Source organism: Paralichthys olivaceus, chromosome 9 (assembly GCF_024713975.1).
Source record: "Paralichthys olivaceus isolate ysfri-2021 chromosome 9, ASM2471397v2, whole genome shotgun sequence".
NCBI lineage: Eukaryota > Metazoa > Chordata > Actinopteri > Pleuronectiformes > Paralichthyidae > Paralichthys > Paralichthys olivaceus.
Genome location: NC_091101.1, coordinates 11,095,114 through 11,114,746, shown reverse-complemented (window position 1 = coordinate 11,114,746; position 19,633 = coordinate 11,095,114). Strand labels below are relative to the sequence as shown.

General features: G+C 44.1%; 2 protein-coding genes across 8 annotated transcripts; one reads left to right on the top strand and one right to left on the bottom strand.

Annotated features, from left to right (window-relative positions):
• Positions 1-919: 919 nt before the first annotated feature.
• Positions 920-10,968, bottom strand: si:ch73-43g23.1 (serine/arginine repetitive matrix protein 2). 5 transcript variants are annotated; one of them, XM_069531357.1, is made up of 3 exons: positions 9,989-10,968; positions 9,715-9,750; positions 920-9,551 (listed from the first exon to the last, which is right to left on the bottom strand). In XM_069531357.1, the coding sequence occupies exon 3, from the start codon at positions 9,470-9,472 to the stop codon at positions 1,436-1,438; it is 8,037 nt and encodes a 2,678-aa protein (XP_069387458.1). In that variant the 5' UTR covers positions 9,473-9,551; positions 9,715-9,750; positions 9,989-10,968; the 3' UTR covers positions 920-1,435. The 5 variants fall into 5 exon arrangements, with proteins under 5 accessions (XP_069387458.1, XP_019939619.2, XP_019939610.2 ...); XM_020084060.2 differs by having other exon boundaries at positions 10,091-10,968; XM_020084051.2 differs by lacking the exon at positions 9,715-9,750 and having other exon boundaries at positions 10,091-10,968.
• Positions 10,969-13,089: 2,121 nt separating this feature from the next.
• Positions 13,090-19,429, top strand: rmnd5b (required for meiotic nuclear division 5 homolog B). Of its 3 annotated transcripts, none has more exons than XM_020084969.2 (10): positions 13,090-13,226; positions 14,598-14,782; positions 14,946-15,088; positions 15,176-15,313; positions 15,460-15,560; positions 15,965-16,131; positions 16,297-16,462; positions 16,635-16,737; positions 16,827-16,981; positions 17,488-19,429. In XM_020084969.2, exons 2-10 carry the CDS (start codon positions 14,644-14,646, stop codon positions 17,549-17,551), a joined length of 1,176 nt encoding a protein of 391 aa, XP_019940528.1. In that variant the 5' UTR covers positions 13,090-13,226; positions 14,598-14,643; the 3' UTR covers positions 17,552-19,429. The 3 variants fall into 3 exon arrangements, with proteins under 3 accessions (XP_019940528.1, XP_069387463.1, XP_069387464.1); XM_069531362.1 differs by having other exon boundaries at positions 13,096-13,182; XM_069531363.1 differs by having other exon boundaries at positions 13,220-13,621.
• The last annotated feature ends 204 nt before the right edge of the window (positions 19,430-19,633 follow it).

The window sequence follows — 19,633 nt, the reverse complement described above, 5'->3', positions numbered from 1 at the left end:
CTCTGGCTTAAAAGAATAAGGCTCTGGTTTCTATTTACAGGGTCAGGTTCTGATTAAGAAATCATCATTCTGTTTTTTACTGGGACTTGTCACGAAAAGGCTCGATACCCTCAGGATGTGGACTGTTGTAGTGGTCTGTGGTACCCTCTAGTGGTCATGGGTGTACAATGCGCTGCATCGAACTCATTACTGCATATTTAGACCATCTGCATTTGCATCATGTGTTGATGTCATCATCTCCCTTGTAAAAATCTGTGTATGTATGTGCTCCTGTTATTTAAAAAAAAATGTTTGTAAAAATTATTTGTCATAATCACGTTTTCTTCAGACTGACATGAAATGTGACGAGAATCCCCTTTGTGTTATTCAATGTAAAATGTGCTAACTTCAATACAATTAAAAAATAAATAATATGAATATCAGTGCTCTCTGTCATGGGAATAAAATTATTTATTTTCAGTAACTTTCATGTCATTTGATTTAGTGAATCCAGCTACATATTGAGCCCCCGCGTTATGAATGATGATTTTTACAATAATCATTTCACTCATAGCTGCGGCACATTGTTTGGAGGTAACGCGCCATCTAGAGGCAGATAGATCAAGAAATAAGAGATGCTGCCTGATGCTGCTGGTTTCAAAGCTGCAACACAGTTTTAATATCTAGCAATAACTCATGATTAATAATTCTGGTTTACTCAAACGCACATTGCTCCTTTTTGTAAATCTAGTATATCGAAACACTGTCTATATACATGTATGATGCATTGCAATAGTTCCCTTAAAATAATACACATATTTTTGGTGTTTAAACTTGAAATGCAATCTCAGTTGAAGCTGCTGACTTTACAAATAAGTATTTTAACACACGGAGTCACAGAGGTAAAGTTTCATATTAACCAAGAAACAGGAGCCATGCATATAGTGACACATTTTATTAGCATTGTTGTTGTTGCAGACATCATTTGCACAAACTCACTCATTCAATATTAGAGAAAAACAATAATAAAATAAATATGAGGTTCTTCTTTTAAAACAGTTTTTTCAAGTTTTTTGGAGATATTTTTTATGAAAGTACAGGCATCAGTTAATTAGTAAACCTATTGATTTATTGCAGTTGTGCATTACTGGTGAAGTAACAGTGTGGTGTTCTTACCCTGTATCAAAAATGATTACAAATCTTTATAGATCATTTTGAGGATAGGTTGTAATCACTTACTTGCTAACACTTAGTCTCATTGTCAAAACCATTTCTTTTGATTTAAGCAGCCGAGCACAGAACAAGCAGCAGCAAATAAACAACAACCAAAGAATCGCAGTCTTCAGTTGCAATGTGAAAACTCAAATAACAGTGCAGGCTAACATTAGACACCCCCTTTATATACTGTGTATTTAAAACCCAACAGGCTCCAGGAAGGCGGACTCTATCCTCTATTTCAGGACCTTTTCCCCCCTGTTGGGGGAAGGTTGGGGGGATGTTTGTGGTAATAGTCTGGTGGGGTGGGATTGGGGCTTGCATTCATCCCTGTCGGGACGTAATACATACTCTCCAGGTAGCTCTGGTCCAATGGTGGATGGTTCTGGGAATCTGACTTGGACCCCTGACCAGAGCGGTTCCTGTAGCTGACCCCAGGCCCACTTGGATGCATTGTTGCTTCAGCAGAGGCCTCGGGATAGCGAGGTGGCTGAGGCTGAGTGTGGGTGTGGGCTGGAGGAGCTGCATAGGGCATGTACTGGGGTGCAGGGGCGTACATGTTGGGGTTGTGGAGAGATGGGTAAGGGGCTGCCGATGGAGGATACAGGCCTGAATGGGACATTGCTTGCTGTGGGATGAGCACCTCTACATACTGGCCAGTCTCTGGGTCAAACAACATTTTCCTCAGGGGTTGCACAGGCACCTCAATATAAAAGTACTTTCCAGTGTCAGGATCAAGGAGCACTCTGCGGGGTGCCTGTCCATAGCTGCTCTCTGAGTACAAACTAGAACTGTCCCCCCCATATTCAGAGCCATAGGACGGCCCCAGGCTTTGAGGGCCACACAAGTACTGGGGATCCATAGGAGGAAGGCCAGGTGAGTGGCTGTGGCCAGGATCGCTGTAAGGAGCCCCAGTCATCCCTGATGGTTGCTGCTGGGGGGACCTGTGAATAGGGACTCGTCTGTGGTCAATATGCTGGGGTGGTTGCAGTGGCCGGTCAGCAGTGCAGGCCTGCATGAGTGAGGAGTGTGGAGGGCAGGGAGGAGGCTGGTGGAGAGGCTGGTACAGGGCAGATGGCTGGCTGGGACCAAGAGGACTTGATTTGGGGGAAACTGGCTGGTAGCTTATTGGCAGAGGGTCAGGTCTGCACTGGTGGGGGCGAAGAGGGGGCTGAGTGCCCTGGTAAGGCAGCACCTGGCCTGGAGAGTGTGGAGGGGCAGGGGGTGTGAGGTTGTGAGGGCTGCGGTGATGGTGAGGAGCTGTGAGACCAGGGTGGGAAGGGCAGCCGGCTGTGCAGGAGCAGGGAGGATGATGGGAGGAGGGCTGATAGCGATTTGACCTCCTGAGGCTCAGATCAGGAAGCATGAGGGGACTGAAGCTTTCTCTTTCATCGTAGCTTGGAGGATCATCTGAGGCATAAAAACGTAGGTCATCCGCTCTGTTGGGACGCTCACCAGACAGTGATCTGCGGTACGATTGCCGTGTGTATCCTGGTACTTGTGTAGGGTGAACAGCAGCGGGTTGCATAGTTTGTTCACGAGTGCATGCCATTCTAGGATGAACTGTTTGGCTTTCTGGATTCGCAACAGCTGGTTGGCTTGGCTGGTTGGCTCCATCTGAGGTAGGTACAGGGACTTGGCTTGGCATTGGTACAGAAAGGGGACCTGGAACTGAGGTTAAATCAGGACTAGTGGTTGATGTTGGAGCTAAGGTTGCAGGTCTTTGTATGTATCTGGAGCTTTGAGGCGAGGCAGAAGGTTGTTGTTGTTGTCCTCTGTCATTACATGCTTCTGTCTCTGGTGGTGCTATCGACTGGTTTGAGAGATTGGAGATGGTGGTTGCTGTTGTTTTGTTTGGCGGAGGTTTGAGGCTGGACACTGTAGACACAGCCAGTTTTCTTGTATAGTTTGATGTTGCTGTGGACTCATTGGAGATCTTTCTATATATAGTCGGTGAGGACACGACAATGGTTTGAGCCCTCTCCTCACCTTGTGGTTTCACAGTTGATGTTGTTGCTGATGGTCTCTGTGCTTCATTTGGCAATGCTCCTACATCAGCAGGTTTAAATTTGCAACTTGGTTTTGGAGGCACAATTGGCTTTTGAGAATTTTTAGCTATGGATTTAACTTCAATGGTTTGAGGTCTATTGTTTACCGTGGTGTTTGCTGGCATCTCTTGTTTCTGTGTTTCTTTAGACAGTGACTTAACCTCAATTGACTGTGGTCTGAATCTCCTTATTGCCGGGGACCTTGGGGGGAAGGTCGGATCTAGTCTTTTCACTGCTTCAAAATCTCCTACATCCTTCTGTTTGGTGAGAGGTGGTGTTTGCTCCTGCATATTCCTCAGTGGTGGAGGAGTGCTTTTTTGTTTTCCTACGTCTTTGATTGGAGGTTTAATGTTAACTACCTCAGCTTCTGTGGTCTTTGTAAGCATGTCTGTGTTTTCAGACACTGATGAGGGGCCAGACGTGGTGGAGGATGAGGAGAACGTCCTCTCTCTATGAGACTCGCCTCTCCCACAGTCTGAAGACACAGTGGTCACAAGGGGGATCTCCAAGCAGTTCACATGCTTACGGGGCGGCCCTTTCCCTCCAGCTGCATTCTGAACATTGCCCCCCACCACTGCTCCAATATCAGCTTGATAGCCTTTCTCCTTCAGTAACATGGAGACTGAGTGTCCACTGCTGCCAGGGGGGGTGGGCCCAGGTGAAAGTGAAGGAGCAGGGACCTGGATTGGGGTGGGAATCTCTTCCTGCACTGGAGATGCAGATGTTTTGGATCCATCCCTTATCAACACCACAGCAGTGGACACCTCTCTTTCCTTACTGGGCAGTTTGGGAAGGCTTCCTAGCATGGGAGGTTTTCTGTCAGAGGTCAAAACAACAGGTTCAACCTCTTTGTCTGGCATTTTGTGCATTTCTGTCACAGCCTCTTGTGTCTCTGCTGACTTTTTTAGATCATGTTGACATGGTTTGCCATTTGTTGTGTCTCCTGATGTGTTTTTCTCTTGTTGTGATTCACTGCTCACCTCAGTGACAATTTCTGGAGAAGCCTGAGGTTTGTCACCTGGGTTTTCTTTCTTGCTGCGTGACATTTTACTTTTGTCTTCTTTCCAGCAAACAGCCTTGTATTCTATTTGCATTGGCTGAGGACGATGCAGAGGCTTTGCTTTGCTTTGAATAGGTGGAGGAAACATTGGCAGCTTTAAATCTTTTACCTCCTCTTTCTTTTCCTCTTCCCTCTCCACCCTGTACTCCTCTTCCCTTTCCCCCATCCTTTCTTCCATCCTCATGTCTTGGCTTACTCCCTGCTTCTTCCCTTGTATGACCTCTTTCCCACTCTTCTCTTTTACTTCTTCCCTCCTTTCCTCATTAAAAGTTTCAATTTTTTCATCATTCACATCTGATGGCAACAAAGCACAAGGTGCCTTGAAAGACAGATTATAAGTATTTTTTACAAGCTGCCTCACGTCTCGAACTTTGTGTATTGGAGCCTTCATTTTATTATTGGCATTTCCTTCATCTTGTTCTGTTTTCACATCCACACTAGTCTCTACCCTTTCAGTTATATCCAGTGAAGGAGCCTCAGGTTTGTTTTCTGCCTCAGGTGTAAGGCAAACATTTAGAGAGGCTTTCTTTTTCTCCACAGCTCTGAGTGAAATCTCTTGTGGTTTTGAAGTGCAGGCACCCTCTTCCCCCTCCTGCAGTTGTTTATGGTCCTCTGTGTTTTCACATTCCTGGTCTCTGTTTGTCATCCTGGCCTGCCCGTTGCTGGCTCCAGTAGCAGAAGCAGCTCCTGTGTTCCCGGAAGCGGTATTTGCTGAGTCACCACCCTCCTTTTCGTCCCAGATTTTAAAGTCATCTGCTCGCCGTACTCCAGTTCTGGACTGTTTACTATCAAATGGCACTTTCAATTCTGATCTCATTTCAGATCTTAAGGCAGTTGCATTCCTGCTCTGAGAATCAGCATCTTCACTGTCAGTCTGAGAGACATTTACACTTCTGCTGCTACTGGATGAACTTGGCCTGTTACTGGTTCTCATTCCAAAGCTTTTTGGTGATTTGGATTCGTCCTTTGTGCTTGGTTCTCCTCTCAAAGGAAAACACTCAGGTGAGAGACCATAATCTGACAGAGGCGTGGAACTAAGATTATTCCTGTCAGGATTTGGGGATACTTTCAGTCTTGTGCTCTCTATTGGTGGGCTGTTCTCATCAAAAGCAGGGCTCACATCTTCTGTCTGGTCATCAGGTTCTTTGTCAACACATTGCATCTTCTTGGACAACACACTCTTAATGAGACAGGTGGCCATCTTGGTTTTAGAGCATGTTTCATCCAGGGAGGCAGATTTCTGGAGTTTGAATTTTCTCTCATTTTTTTGATTGGGCTCAGGACTACACTCAGAGCGGTAGCAATCTTGTGTTACTGCTGGTGTACTGTGTTGTCTCAGGAGTGTCTCTCTTACGTGACTCTCTAGAGACGGGCTCTCCACCATGACTGGTATTCCAGGACTACTATTTTCACTACTCTCATCCTGTTTCCCCTCAGCATTATTCTTTCTCTTCAGCTGGATTTGTCTCTTTGGAACTCCTCTTCTCACCTTCCTGGTGTCATCTCTTTCCAGGGCCACATCTACGCACTCAAAGCTGCCCATCTCATAGCGCCTTGATGGATCTAGTCCATCTGAGTAGTACGCAGATGATTGCTGGAGGGAGAGTTCATCATTATCCAGTTTTGGAGCAGAACCCCTGAAGTCAGCATAGGCCTGACAGGTGGGATTGACCCCAGCGGGGCTCTCCTGGGTAGATGGTTGAGAAATGTTGGTAGATGAACGGTGGCTGGAGTTGTACATGTCAAGGTAATCTACCTCGGGACTTGACAGGCTGTGGAAAGCCAAGTCTGTAAACCATTTCACCTCATCATCTGCCTCATCCAACTCACTTCCCATGCTGGAACTGGAACTCCTGCAGGGCCTGCTTGCAGCCGTGCGTCCTAGAGCACTGTTTTTGTTCTGGTGTGTAGGAGGTTGAAGCCGTCTGCCTGGACCACCACCTCTGGGGTCCTGTTGTGAGGCAAGTCTCAGGAGACTCTGTTGTTGCTGTAGCTGTCTGGTGGCAAGTAAGCTCTCTGAACAGGAATGCACTGTTGGCAGTCCCTGACGGGTCTCTCTGCTTGTGGGAGCTGCACTGCGACTCGCAGGCCCTTTTCTATTCCTGGCATTGAATGACAGCTCAACCTGTTCCACTCTGTAACTAGCGTCCCCCTGCCACCCCTCCCCTTTTTCAGGGACATGCTCCTCCCTCTTTCTCTCTCTCTTCATCTCCCTATCCCCTTTCCTCTCCCTAACTACTACTCTCTCCTCCTGCATCTGCATTTCCCTATCCATCTCCAATTGCCCTCCTAGTCTGCCACAGTAGGCCTGGCTATTATTGTCAACAGGGGCTACATTGGGGCTTTCCCTGTTTGTCACCACTGTATTCAAATTACCAATTGGTGAAGATGCTACAACCTGAGAGGGGCTGTGGCTTCTGTTCTGCCACTGTCGGTATGGTTTCTCAGGGGCTATGATGTGGACAGGTGTAAACCTGGTGAGTGGTGGAGAGGGCGTCCGTCTTCTGTGCACACGGTGGGCCATGTTCTCGGTGAACCTCTCTCTGTTTTCACGTCTAACTTTGGTTGACAGATGTCTTCTTGGGAGCTCAGGTGTACAAGATGATTTTAAGAAACTGCTCTTCTCAGAATTTGGAGAACAAGAAGTGAACAAAGGATGTGTTTTTTCTAGTCTCTGCACAGGGGAGATGGATGTAGCCCTGCAGACAGGTGAAATGGTTGGGCTCCTGTCCTTAGAGACTAGAACATTAGGGGAATGAGACTTGATATCAGTGGGTGGGTTATTATAATGGTTTTCTTTTGGAAAAACGTTATAGCCAAAGACTTGCTTTTCCTCAGAGGAGGCTAAACTCAAGTTATCTTGAATGTTTACTTCCTTTGTCTGTGCTTCTCTCTCTGTGCTTTGTTGTGCAAACAAACTCTCTATCTTTTCCTCTGCTAAGAAAGGTGAAGTTAATACAGGTGAACTAACTATGACCACTGGTGAACTGCTTTTGATTTCAGGAAGAACTGATGCGTCTCCTTTCTCTAATTCAAATGAGGGTGACACGTCTTTTGCCGAAAGTGTGGGGAAGAGGGGAAGACCTGAAGAGGACTCCTTGAACTCAGGTGTGATTCTCAGAGGAGGAGTAGGCTGTGTATAATGAGAGCAGTACTCTGCAGAGAGGGTTGCTGGTGATTTCTGCTCAGGAGTTGGGGAAACAAGTGACAGGTCTTTACTTGGGAGATGCTGAGGTGAGGCACTTTGATGCTTTTGAGACGGAGGGGTCTGGTGTCCTGGCTCAGGTTTGGGAGTCTGATGCTGTGGCTGAGGTGAAGGTGTTTGCAGGACAGAGCTTGTGGAGCCTGATGTATGAGGCGAGTGTCGTGGCGTGCCAGTGGACTCTGCTGTGCTGCTCTGTACACTGCCTCTGCTTTGAGTACGGCTCCTTGCCTCAGGTGTCCTGTGAGGCTCAGGGGTGGAGAGACGAGAGAGCTCAGGAAATGGGGGAGTGTCCCTCTCCTCAGGCTGAACAATGCTGTAAGAAATCCCTGTGATGTGAGGGGATGAATTGAGGCTTCTTGATGAGGCAGAGTAAGTGAGAAGCTCAGGTGAGGATGCCGTAATCCTGATTTCAGGTGAAGGAGCGGTATGTCTGTGTTCTACAGGAGAGCAGTAGCTCCTAGCTGCAGGTGATGGAGATAAAGTATAACTTACCACAGGCGAGGAAACCTGGCTCCTGTTCTCAGTAGGTGTTGAAGTGTATCTTATTTTTGGTGAGGGGCCAGGAGAGGGAGTTCTCGTCCCTGCCGTAACTGGAGAGGCCGCACTGAGCAAGCCAGGTGAGGGTGCTGTGTGTCTAAATTCAGGTGAGACACTGGTCTCCACCAGCTCAGGAGATGTTGCTACTGAAATGACAGGTGAGGGAGGTGTGTATCGTGGAGCAGGTGTAGAAACAGTGCTTCCTCCTTCAACTGATAACCCTGTGTTTTGGCTCTCAGGGGTATCTGTGGTGTCTCTTCCTACAGATGAAGGATTGGAAATCAGCCCAGGAGAGCGGGGAAGCTCTTCTATATCAGGTGTGTAGCCTCTGCTGAAAAGATCAGGCAGGGAAACCCTCCTTAGCTCAAGAAAAGGTGATGATGCTTGAGTATCCGGGGAGTACGGCCTATTCTTCAGCTCAGGGGTGACCGAAGTTTCTCTTGAACGGGACTCTGTACTGCTGGATGAAGGTATGGGAGATGAAAGATTGCCTTTAGATTCAAAGGCTGACTCTGTAAAATCCAGAGAAAAATCTATGGATGTGGGCTCAGGCAAGGGACTGCTTTGTTGGTTCCGTTGATGAGGTGAGTTTTGTGCCACTCTGAAGTCAGGTGAAGACTGGGTGTTCACTGAGTCAGTGGAGGATGAGCTGACACAGGTCCTCAGCTCAGAGCACGGACTTGGATTTAAGAATTGATGTGCAGGGCTGTTGTGTTTGTCTTTCAAAACCGGAGTGAGTCTCTCTGGTTCAGCCTCTAACTGATTTTGTCTTGGACTAGGCGATGATGGTGAATGTCTTATCTTGTCTGCAGAAGAAGAGGGTGACGCTCTCCCTTCTGGAGTAATGGTGTAGGAACTATTATCCCCAGGAGAGGACGTCCTCTCACCAGTGTTGAGGGCTTCAGGTGGTGGGCTAGCTCTACTAAGCTGAGGGACTGGTGATTTGCTTTTTCGTTCTAAATTTGGGCTACTGTCCTCAGAGATGTCTGGGTGATCTGAACTCAGTCCTTCGCCCTCGGACTGCCACCTCTCTGAAGACGGGCTCTGCAATGGGGGGCTGTAAAGCCTTTCTCGTGAATCTTCAAATCCCTCCTCTCCTTCACTGGAACCCTGTGCAGTGTGATAAGAGCCTGAGTCATTCAGATCATCCGCCAGAGGTGATGCAGCAGCTGTCCCGTCTGCCTCCCTCTTAGAAGGGACAAAGACCCCTACAGCAGGACTGCTTGAGAGCGAGGGCAACTCACAATCGTCTCCAAAAATGTCACACAGGCAAGTGGTCTCAGAGATGGCGCTGCGCTGAGTGGGGACGTTGATGATGTCAAAGATTTCTACGTGGTTGGGGGTGCCGTCACGATGACACAGGGAAAAGGTGCGGGGCGCACTGCGCAGAAAGGAGTAGCTGTCTCCTTGAAGAGTCCAGCTGTCCATCGCTAGTCCACAAGCTCCAAATTCTCACTGTGGCCAGTCCAGTCCACTCTCTGAGTCTGCTCTGGGTTCTGTTCCTGGACTGGAAAGAAGATATTGTCACCTGGAGGTTGTGTATCTCATTCAATTAAACCAAGAGCAACATTTGACAGGCAACGGTGGAGACAAGTGTTTCTGTTTTGTTGCCAACAGTAAAAGAATATCTTCAACCTCCAAAAGGGGTTCAGAACATAAATATAACTCACTCTGTCATGATGCCTTAAAAAGCAGCAGCAAGCAAACTGAAATCAACACAAGAGAATATACAAATGTTCACTTAAAGTTGGCAAACACTTAAGATACATACCAGAAATTTAATGTTTTGCCACATGTGTTTAGGTTCATAAGATTAATCATCAAGATATTATGATAAATATAAGAACTGTATAATAAATTCATCTTATTTCAAATTTAAATTACAAGGACTTAAAGGAGATAAATTAATTTTACATTATTTGCTCTGCCACATGCTATACATACCCTTTATCTAAGCTCTCCGTGTTGCCTTGGTGAGAGACTGACAAGAGAAGGTAGGGCTGCTCAATGCACAAGTAGATAGAGACAGAATGACTGGTACTGTACCTTTGGCTAATGATGAGTCTTTCCCAAGGGCATTGAGTTGCTCTGTGTTGCAATGTCTGTCCGTCATCCAGTGAGCTGCCTCTCGAAATCACCAGCAGGCTCCAAGCATACGAGACCTCAGTGCATACGCAGAATCCAGGACTGAGCAGCTCCGCTCAGTCTGGCAGTGCCACGCTGCCATGTATCAGACTTGAATAGAAAAAGCACACACGGGCATCTCGCTCAGACAAGTTACATCCTCCAATGTTCCCATCTCTATTTCTGCCCCTCCCTTCTGAGCTGGCCTCGGGGTAAGCACTCACTGACTCTAACCTGGATCTTTTTTCTTCTTCACACGGGAGTTTGGTTGGGCAGTGGCTTTCTAATGGGAGCTGGCCTGGGGTGCGGCGCAGGGGGTGGGTAGGTTTATAGTTAGCAGCAGGTGCTGATCCAGCCAGGACGGATGAGTGCGCCTGGAATTTGACACTTAGAGTGGCTCAGTCACAGGGCTCCTCTATATATAGTCCCATATTATCAGGGCCATGATAGCCATAGCTTTAACAGGGCACGGTGGTGGGGAAAGAAAGGGGAAATACCAAACTCAAAGTGCAGCCACACATTGTCCACTCGACCACTACTAAGAGCTTATTTTAAGCATCAACGCTATAGTTAATGTACACATGTATGCATGTGTGTTTGAGTGAGGGTGTGATTGCGATGGTGTAGATGGGGTACAACAGGTCAAAGGTTAACACAGACCACCCAACTTACACAGCTCACATGCAGAACTCCTAAGGTAGCAACACTTGCATAACTATGTTATGGCACTCATATATTTTCTATCACGTTTTTCCTGTCAATGTCTGGATATCTTCTTTTTCAAGAAAACAAATCAAAATATAATTAAAATTTTAATAATTAAAGGTACATTGTGTAGAATTTAGTGATATCTAGTGTTGAAGTTGCATGTCGCAGCTGAACACCCCTCACCTCACCCTCTCCTTCCAAACATGAGAAAGAACCTGTGGTAGCCTTTAATTATCATAAAAACTCAAAAGGTGTTTAGTTTGTCCAGTCTGGACTAATGTAAAAAACATGGCGGCCTCCGTAGGGAGGGTCCCCTTGATGTAAATAAATATTTAAATATAAAGGGCCTTTTCTTGGGTAAAGAAAACTACAATTCATACAATTCAGATGAAACAAACTAGTGAAAACATCATGAGGATTATTCTACATTAAATTTCTGCCAATAGTTCCCTTTCACCTAAATCTTACACACTGGACCTTCAAGCTGTCACACAACAACACATGAAATCAAAACTGTGTCAACAAATGGTATCACATTATTTATTGTACGTTTTAGAATAACAGTACTGAGCCCCACTGAGTCTGTCTGGGCATGTTTGAGGGTAGTGAGGTAGGCCTCTGTCCCTAACCTAACACCTCATAAGATTACCATTCATCCTCACTCATGAAGTCATTCAGGCCAAGCCGATGGAAAATCTTTGAATGCAGCCTGGAATGAATGTTGCATAAAGTTGTCACTGTGGGTATATTACATCTGTAGTATGGGAACAAGCTATGGTATGTATGTCATCATGCATTTGTAATTTGGCCCGAATCTTCTCTCTGAAGAGTCTTACATTGTCACGAGTGCATACATTGTCAGTGTAGCTTTCCAAAACAAGACATGAGTCTCTGACCTTGGTTATTGCAACAGCTTTCAACTTGCAGACATTTACAACAGCTACATAGTTCTTTTCACCATTCATTCTCAATAAATCAATTGGTGTTTATAGACTCCAGATCCACTTTCAAAAATGCCTCGTAAGTAATTTCAGATCTCACTGGAGGCTGGAATGGCATGACAAGCGTGGATCATCATCCCTCTGAAGTCTGAACAGAGAAGATGGATCATACAATGTTTTAGAGCTTGTACAGTAAACTAAAATACACTATTTCATTGTGATTTGTAAATACACATTGGTATCACTATGGAGTCAAACTGTAAAACAATGGCCTCTGAGCACAATAAAGTTTCAAATGGTAACAGAGGATTAATGCATACAGTACATACATAATATGGGTACGAGAGTTATGAGAGAGTGCAAACTAAAGTGTACAGAGGTACTGATAAATTTGAACCTCTGCGGTCATGGCAGCACGGCAGACTGGAGGCGGACTCACAGGGAAAGAATGATGAGCACCTCAGCAATGGGGAGCTTTAGTCTACATTACTGATAGATTAGTCACACCAGCCTGCCCCAAGTCTAAAGGCCTCACCCTCTCACACCCTTAACAAAACAACACACACTAACAAGCCATGCATGGGCACCTGTTAGTGTAAAACGTTTATATCAAGGTTTTGGAGGGGAGGCTTATGTTCTGTGACACTGCCTTGTGTGTGTGAAGATAAATAAACATGACTTACTTTTTAGAAATTCATCACAGCTGCTTTTTCCTGCAGAGGCTCTGTCTGGGGGGTTGACGCTCAACAAGGGTCCAGTCTCACTAGGAGTTATTTAAGTGCTAGTATTCATGACAAACACAAAGAATATAACCATAAGATCACATTGCATTTAACTGACCTAGTTGCTTTTTTAGGTTGTGATGTTCTGCATAAGCAAGTTCTAGACAAGCAAAACTATCTAGAATATAAGATATATTCTAATTTTGGTGTTCAAGAATAAATTCTGTTATTATGGTCACAACATAGTTTACTGGAGTAATTACAAGTCATTTTGTTGATTTAAACTTTAAATGAGATTGGTTCAAAAATGAGACCCATTGCATTTGCTAAACCCAAAACTTGATCCTTCATATTAAACAAATACCTCCATTTTACCCAAATACAATATGAAAAGGGTGTTTACACACTGATGCTTCAGTATCCTGTGCCAACATTCAGGGGATGGATTGTGACACAGCTTCAAAACTTCATCGTGTAGGAGAAACATCGTGTTGATAGCTCTTTAGCACAGTCTATGGTTGATAGCTGCTAGCCTTGGATGTCCCGGAGGAAAGACAACTTTTATTTTGAAATGTCCAGCTGAGGCTGACTGCGACACCGGAAGTTCCGCATTACAACTGCTGGTGAAGTGTTGCCATTACAGGCAAGTGGCTAACGCTAATGTTTGCTAACTAATCAGCACGACAGGTGAGTGTTGTTGATTTAACCACATCTTAAAACGAGTGAAACGGCTCTGGGTGTTCGAAGTGTTGGGATGATACGAAATGAGCGGGTTGTCATTCTCTCCTGAAACAATTTGGACCGTGTCAGTGAGCAGCTGCTAACGTCAACTAGCTAACTAGCCGCTAGCAATGTCGAGCTTTTGTGGCTAGAGGCTGTGGTAGCGTTTGTTTATGTTAGCTCTGCTGTTGCTCAATATTCCAAATGTCCGCGTCGAATAAAAACATACTACTGCTACTTCAAGTTTATCAGTTGTAGCCAGTAATTAAAACACCTAACGTGGGGTTTGGTCAGTGAAACAGTGCGGCTTGCGTGTATGTTGTTGCCGTAGGTGGACATTTTCTGTGTTGAGCTCACAGACGGTGAGTTTACAGCAAAGCTGAGCCCGAAATGATTCATACTTTGAACCCAGTAAGAAAGTAATAATAACAGTGAACTAAATCCCAGGTCCATTTGTCATTCTTTGCCTCGCGATTTCATTCAACTTTGAGACGCTAGCGGCGGCTCACGTTAGTAAACACCAGGCCGCAGAGTACACTGTGTGCCTGGTTGTCATGTCAAGGCCTTGTTGGTTGTTAGTGGAGCCACAGCAGGCCAAACTTTTAATCAGGGCAGGAAAGGATAAGTTCGTTTCGTCCTCATCTCCACTGAAAATAACGACTATCAAAGGTCTTTAAACGCATCACTGTACCTCTGGGCTTCTGACAGCAGCAGTGTGACAGTCATGGGGCTGTCAACACAGCATCAGCCTATTTAAACATGGGTTTTAACCCTGAGTAAAACAGAATGGGATCCCTAATCCTTTAATCAGGTCCACAGGACGAATTTGTATGTGTTTATTTTATGTTGCAGCAAACTACATAAACTGTAAAGAATGAAAACAATAACATCAAGAGAGGACGTTGTTGTTGGGGAATGCCAGAGATTCATCACATGTTATACTATGTAACGGTCTAATTCTTTTCCACTGACAAGGATTTTTTTTTGTTTGTAAAATGTCCTGCTGATCACATATCATTATCATTATTCTTAAAAAACGTTTCATGAATCACTATCAAAAAGGATTATTTTTTATTTAATTCGGTAAAATTCTTAATTGATTAAGAACAAGTTTTTATTTTCAAAATTTTCATATTGTCTAGTTTCAGCTGCACAAACATGAATATTGTTTACTTTTCGTTCTCTTGTTTAATGTTTAACAAGTAATTGGAAGACATCAACTTAAAATTGTGTGGACTGGCTGATTAATGTCTGCAATGAAAATGCATATAGGATAAAAGTCCTGCATCAGTACAGTTATGCTGCTAATTCCTCAAACTGTTTTTCTCTTAAATCTAGGTGTCAGTGTTGTGTGTGTGTGTATGTGAGTGTTCCAGCCTGAATCATGGAACAGTGTGCATGTGTGGAGCGGGAGCTGGAGAAAGTGCTCCATCGCTTCGTTATGTACGGCCACCAGTCTGAGGAAAGGTTAGACGAGCTCCTGCGCAGTGTGTGTGAGATCCGAGGACAGCTAGTTGCTTTTGGTAAGAAAAATCTTACACACATAAAGTGACTGACACTTAAGATAAATATTTGTAAGTTGAGTGCCTTAAATCTTATTTTTATAGTAGTTTTCATTTCTTTGTTCATCATAACAAAACAGACACATGTTGTAGACAGTGAAATCTTTTCCCTTTTCTCTCTTAGGAGTACAAGATGCAGACTTGTCGGTCTTGTCTCAGACTATGGCCCAGTGTTGTAAGAATATCAAAGAAACAGTTCAGATGCTTGCCTCCCGACATAAGGACATCCATGGCAGTGTGTCGAAAGTGGGCAAAGCCATTGACAGAGTAAGGACAGGCAACAACTTCAATATTAACTCAATAATCGAACACGTCCGATACACAAAGAATCATCTCTGAAATGCATCGTTACAGAATTTTGATGCAGAAATCAGTGCTGTGGTGGCAGAGACAGTGTGGGACACCCCAGAGAGACAGAAATACCTGAGTGAGACCATTGTGGAGCACCTGTACAGACAAGGAATGCTCAGTGTAGCAGAGGACCTGTGTCAGGTAAATAACGGTGAAACTTTTGTTACCTGCAAGACTGTGTGATAACCTCCTTCTGAAAGTTGTAAGTTAAATTAAAAGTTTACATTGTTTTTGTCAAAATAAATATTGGTGTAACTCCTTGTTGAAATGTGTGTGTCATTTTCCAGGAGTCTGGTGTAGTTATAGACATGAGTATGAAGCAGCCTTTCCTGGAGCTGAACAGGATCCTGGAAGCCCTGAGGATGCAGGACCTCCGGCCGGCACTAGAGTATGTCTTTATACATTTTTGATCAGCATTGTAAAGAAATGTAACTGATTTCTCACAGTGCAGATATAGAGATGAGTCTGTATAGGTGTCTTGAATCTAAATTTATTGCCTCAGAAAAGTCAAACATGAATAAAATAATATGATTAAAAAAACTTGTTTTATAATTCTATGATACTTCTCTTGTCTGATCAAAAAATTAGTAGTTTACTCTACAGGTTTAAAACCTTTTAAAATGTAATGATAATACATTTGAGGAATATCTATAGAGATGATTGATACGGATCAGATATATTACATTTAAACCAATGATGGTGATGTTGATAAATAATCAACTTTAGAATGATCAGCTTAACCAACGCATTGCCTCTTAAAATTGACTTTACTTCATGTTTGTGTCCTCCAAGGTGGGCTGTGACGAATCGGCAGCGCCTCCTGGACCTAAACAGCAGTTTAGAGTTCAAGTTGCACCGCTTGTACTTCATCAGTCTGCTCAGTGGAGGAATCAGCAACCAAATGGAGGCCCTGCAGTACGCCAGGCACTTTCAGCCCTTTGCCTCTCAGCACCAGAGAGGTAGGAACCATATAGAGGCATAATCACTGTGACATTTCTGACACAAACACACAAGATGGTTGACTTTAGTTGTGTTGTACTGTTTACCTACCTGTTTACCTACCTTATAATGAAATATTAATTATTTTCCTTATTGTCAACCCCTACACTTGTGTGCCCCTTCAGATATCCAGATCCTGATGGGCAGTCTGGTGTATCTGCGTCATGGCATCGATAACTCGCCATACCGCAGTCTGCTGGAGACAAATCAGTGGGCAGAGATCTGCAACATCTTCACCAGAGATGCCTGCGCTTTACTGGGCCTCTCTGTAGAGTCTCCACTTAGTGTTAGGTATGAAAACACACAAGACCTCATCTCGGGTCTCCTGTAATATCTTTACTTTTAAACCAAAGTCGAGACTAAAGTTGAAACAGTTAATTAGTAGATTTTTGTCGTTAACAATGCTACTGCATGGTCACTGTGAAGCATTATTTAATCCTGTTTGCTTACTATTTCTATGCAGTTTTGCATCAGGCTGTATGGCCTTGCCAGTGCTGATGAACATCAAGCAGGTGATAGAGCAGAGACAGTGCAGCGGAGTCTGGACACACAAAGATGAGCTGCCTGTGAGTCTCTTCTGAATAACCTCAAAGATCTTACTGTTCCTTTATTTTTTCCAGCATTCGCTAAATTCACCCCCTGTCTGTTCATTTAGATTGAAATTGACCTCGGGAAGAAATGCTGGTACCACTCTGTTTTCGCCTGTCCAATCCTTCGGCAGCAGACCTCAGAGAGCAACCCTCCTATGAAGCTCATCTGTGGCCACGTCATCTCCAGAGATGCCCTTAACAAACTGACAAACGCTGGAAAGTAAGTTTGAAATGCAGCTTTGTGCAAAAAAACGAAATAAACTAAGGCATTCTTGATGTGGAAAAAGTCAAAACCCATTGTTAGTGTGGCTCATGCATGGCAATGATAAAAAAAATGCACCTATGCGATGCATGGCACACTGGCCGACATTAGGGTGACTAACCAGAATCAAAGGAAGAACAAGACATACATGGACCTGGGCGATATTAGGTGACAGGTCAAGTGGTATAAACTATTTAAAATAACAAATAAAGACACCACATTCAAGAGACTTTAACATATAAACACATCTTCACAAATCAAGTTAAATCAACCAAGTTATAAAATTGGAGGATAATCACTTTCTTCATTGAGACCAGCGTTAAGTGTCAGAATCCCAAATGTTTGTGCCTTTCTTTAATGTTTTGATAATTTGGCAGTAGAATCTAGAACAGAAAAAAAACCTTACTTGATATTGGTGATATAAAGTGCATAAGATTCTAACATTCCATATCTAATCTCCTCAGGTTGAAATGCCCGTACTGCCCCATGGAGCAGAATCCGTCACATGCCAAGCAGATCTACTTTTGATACCGCTCAGTCTACTCACGAGTAAGGATGAAGTTCCCTGGAGCTCCTCACATTTCCAGGACCATTTTTTGCTCTGGCAACTTTCCTCTGTCCCTGGCCTCTCGGGCCTGTTATTGTAAGCATTAAGGTTTTACCCCAGTGCTTCACTGGACAGCCTTGGCCGCCCCTTTATCCACCTCGGACCCTCTCAAGTTTGCGTAGTACACAGATTCCAGCGAGAACTACAACCTGTCGTAGAGTGAGGAGTCTTTCAGTCATGAGAGCATCCTCACAAAGAAGCACCTCTGAAAAAGGATCATTCATTGAAACTCATTTGCAAATGCCTGCAGAGTTATTGGCTTATCTTTTTAAATATGTAATACTTTATAGTGTTTGTTTGCTTGAGTTGGATGACTGCTTCTTTTTTCTTTTTCTTTTTTTCTAATGGAAGCAGTGAAATGACTATGGATGGGTGTGTGTGGGGCAAAGGCATAGATAAGCAGTTTTTGACTTCAGGATGGAAATAAACTTCTGTTACACATGAGAACAACAGAGTAACAAAGTGTTTAGTAGGTTTATTATTTGGTGGCGAGGGGGAACTGTGGAGGTCTGTCTGAAATCAAAGTCTTGATTGTCGACCAATTACTCCTCCATAATGTAATAAAGGCCTCACGTTGCTTGAAAGTCACTGTCGGCTGATGTATCCATTTGATCAGTAGAACGATTAACTAACTTATCAATGGAGGAACAGCTTTTTTTTCTTTTTGTGACTGACTGCACCAGCAAGATCTCCCTCATTATAGAAGCCATGTGTCTTGTTCTGTGTATGTATTTAACAAACGATGACAAAAAGGAAACAAAAAATATATACTACTGTGAAATGTGCTTCGTTTCTATTTTTCATTGCAACCGCCAGCAACAGCTCATGTAAAATAGTAAATTAAACTGAGGAGCAACGCGTGTAATCAACTCTCCTGTGTAACTTTCAGAGCTAATGGTTCGACCGCGCCATCGCCTCACTCTGCCTCGCATCGTGTTCCCTGAGCTTGCACGCCATGTGACTTGGAGATGTAAAGTGTGTGACAGTAGCCGTATGGTCTGACTTGCAGTGACTGTAGGCTTGTGATTCAGCTTTACTCGTCGTGGGTGGGTTTTGGGGGGGGGGGGGGGCCTCTGATCTTTGTGGCTGTTGTTTGATATATACTTAGAAAACGCCTCTCCTACATAGGTTTGCCTTTTATTTGAGATGGAGTCAGAACAGATGAAGCATTTTAAATAATCTATACATTTCCTCAGGGCTCATTGTAACAGTTCATACCACACCTGGCAGTTACAAGAAACATTACACATTTCACTATTGAGGCTGATAGATTGGGTGTTATGGGAGTTTGTATATATTACTGAACTGGTGATGTGTGAAGCAAACACTTTGGAAAAGGGTGTCACAAGCGAGGCTTCTGGATGTACAATACGGTTTAGGTGATTCACACTAATTGGGCAAGTGTCCTCTTGAAAATGGTGATGTCACCTCACACTCAAGTGAGGCAAATGTCTTCAACAAGCACTGCACCAGCATTGCTCACGCCGACTATTGCAACATTACCCTTGGTTTAAAGTCTCAGTTTAAGATTAACGACTCCTGGTTTAACGTTTGTCTCGTGTGGAGTTTCCTCTTGTTTTTTTTTTTTCCTTCTGTTTAAAATCATTCATCGCTCCTCTCGAGTGTTCCCTCAGATCAACTGCTAGCGCTCCCTACTTTCTTTTTAAGTTTTTGTCGAATGTTTGCATTTCCTGCTTTTTGTGTGTTATGCAGCCTTTATTGTAAATATTTATCCTCAAACCTGTTTCATATACTTGCATCTGAAAATTGAAAAAAATAAAAATTTATACTCCAATGCAGTTTTGGAGGCTTGGACTGGCATTTGGTGGTGGACTGCTCCTACCATGACTCACTTCACTAGTGTGCCCGGCCCTTTTTTCTCCATCACCACTGGATGGCGCTAGTACTCCATTATTCATACACCTACTATATAGCCTCAGAGTCTATTAAATATCAAGTTAGTGGTTTCATTTTGAACTTTTTGCATTTGTATTCATAAATAA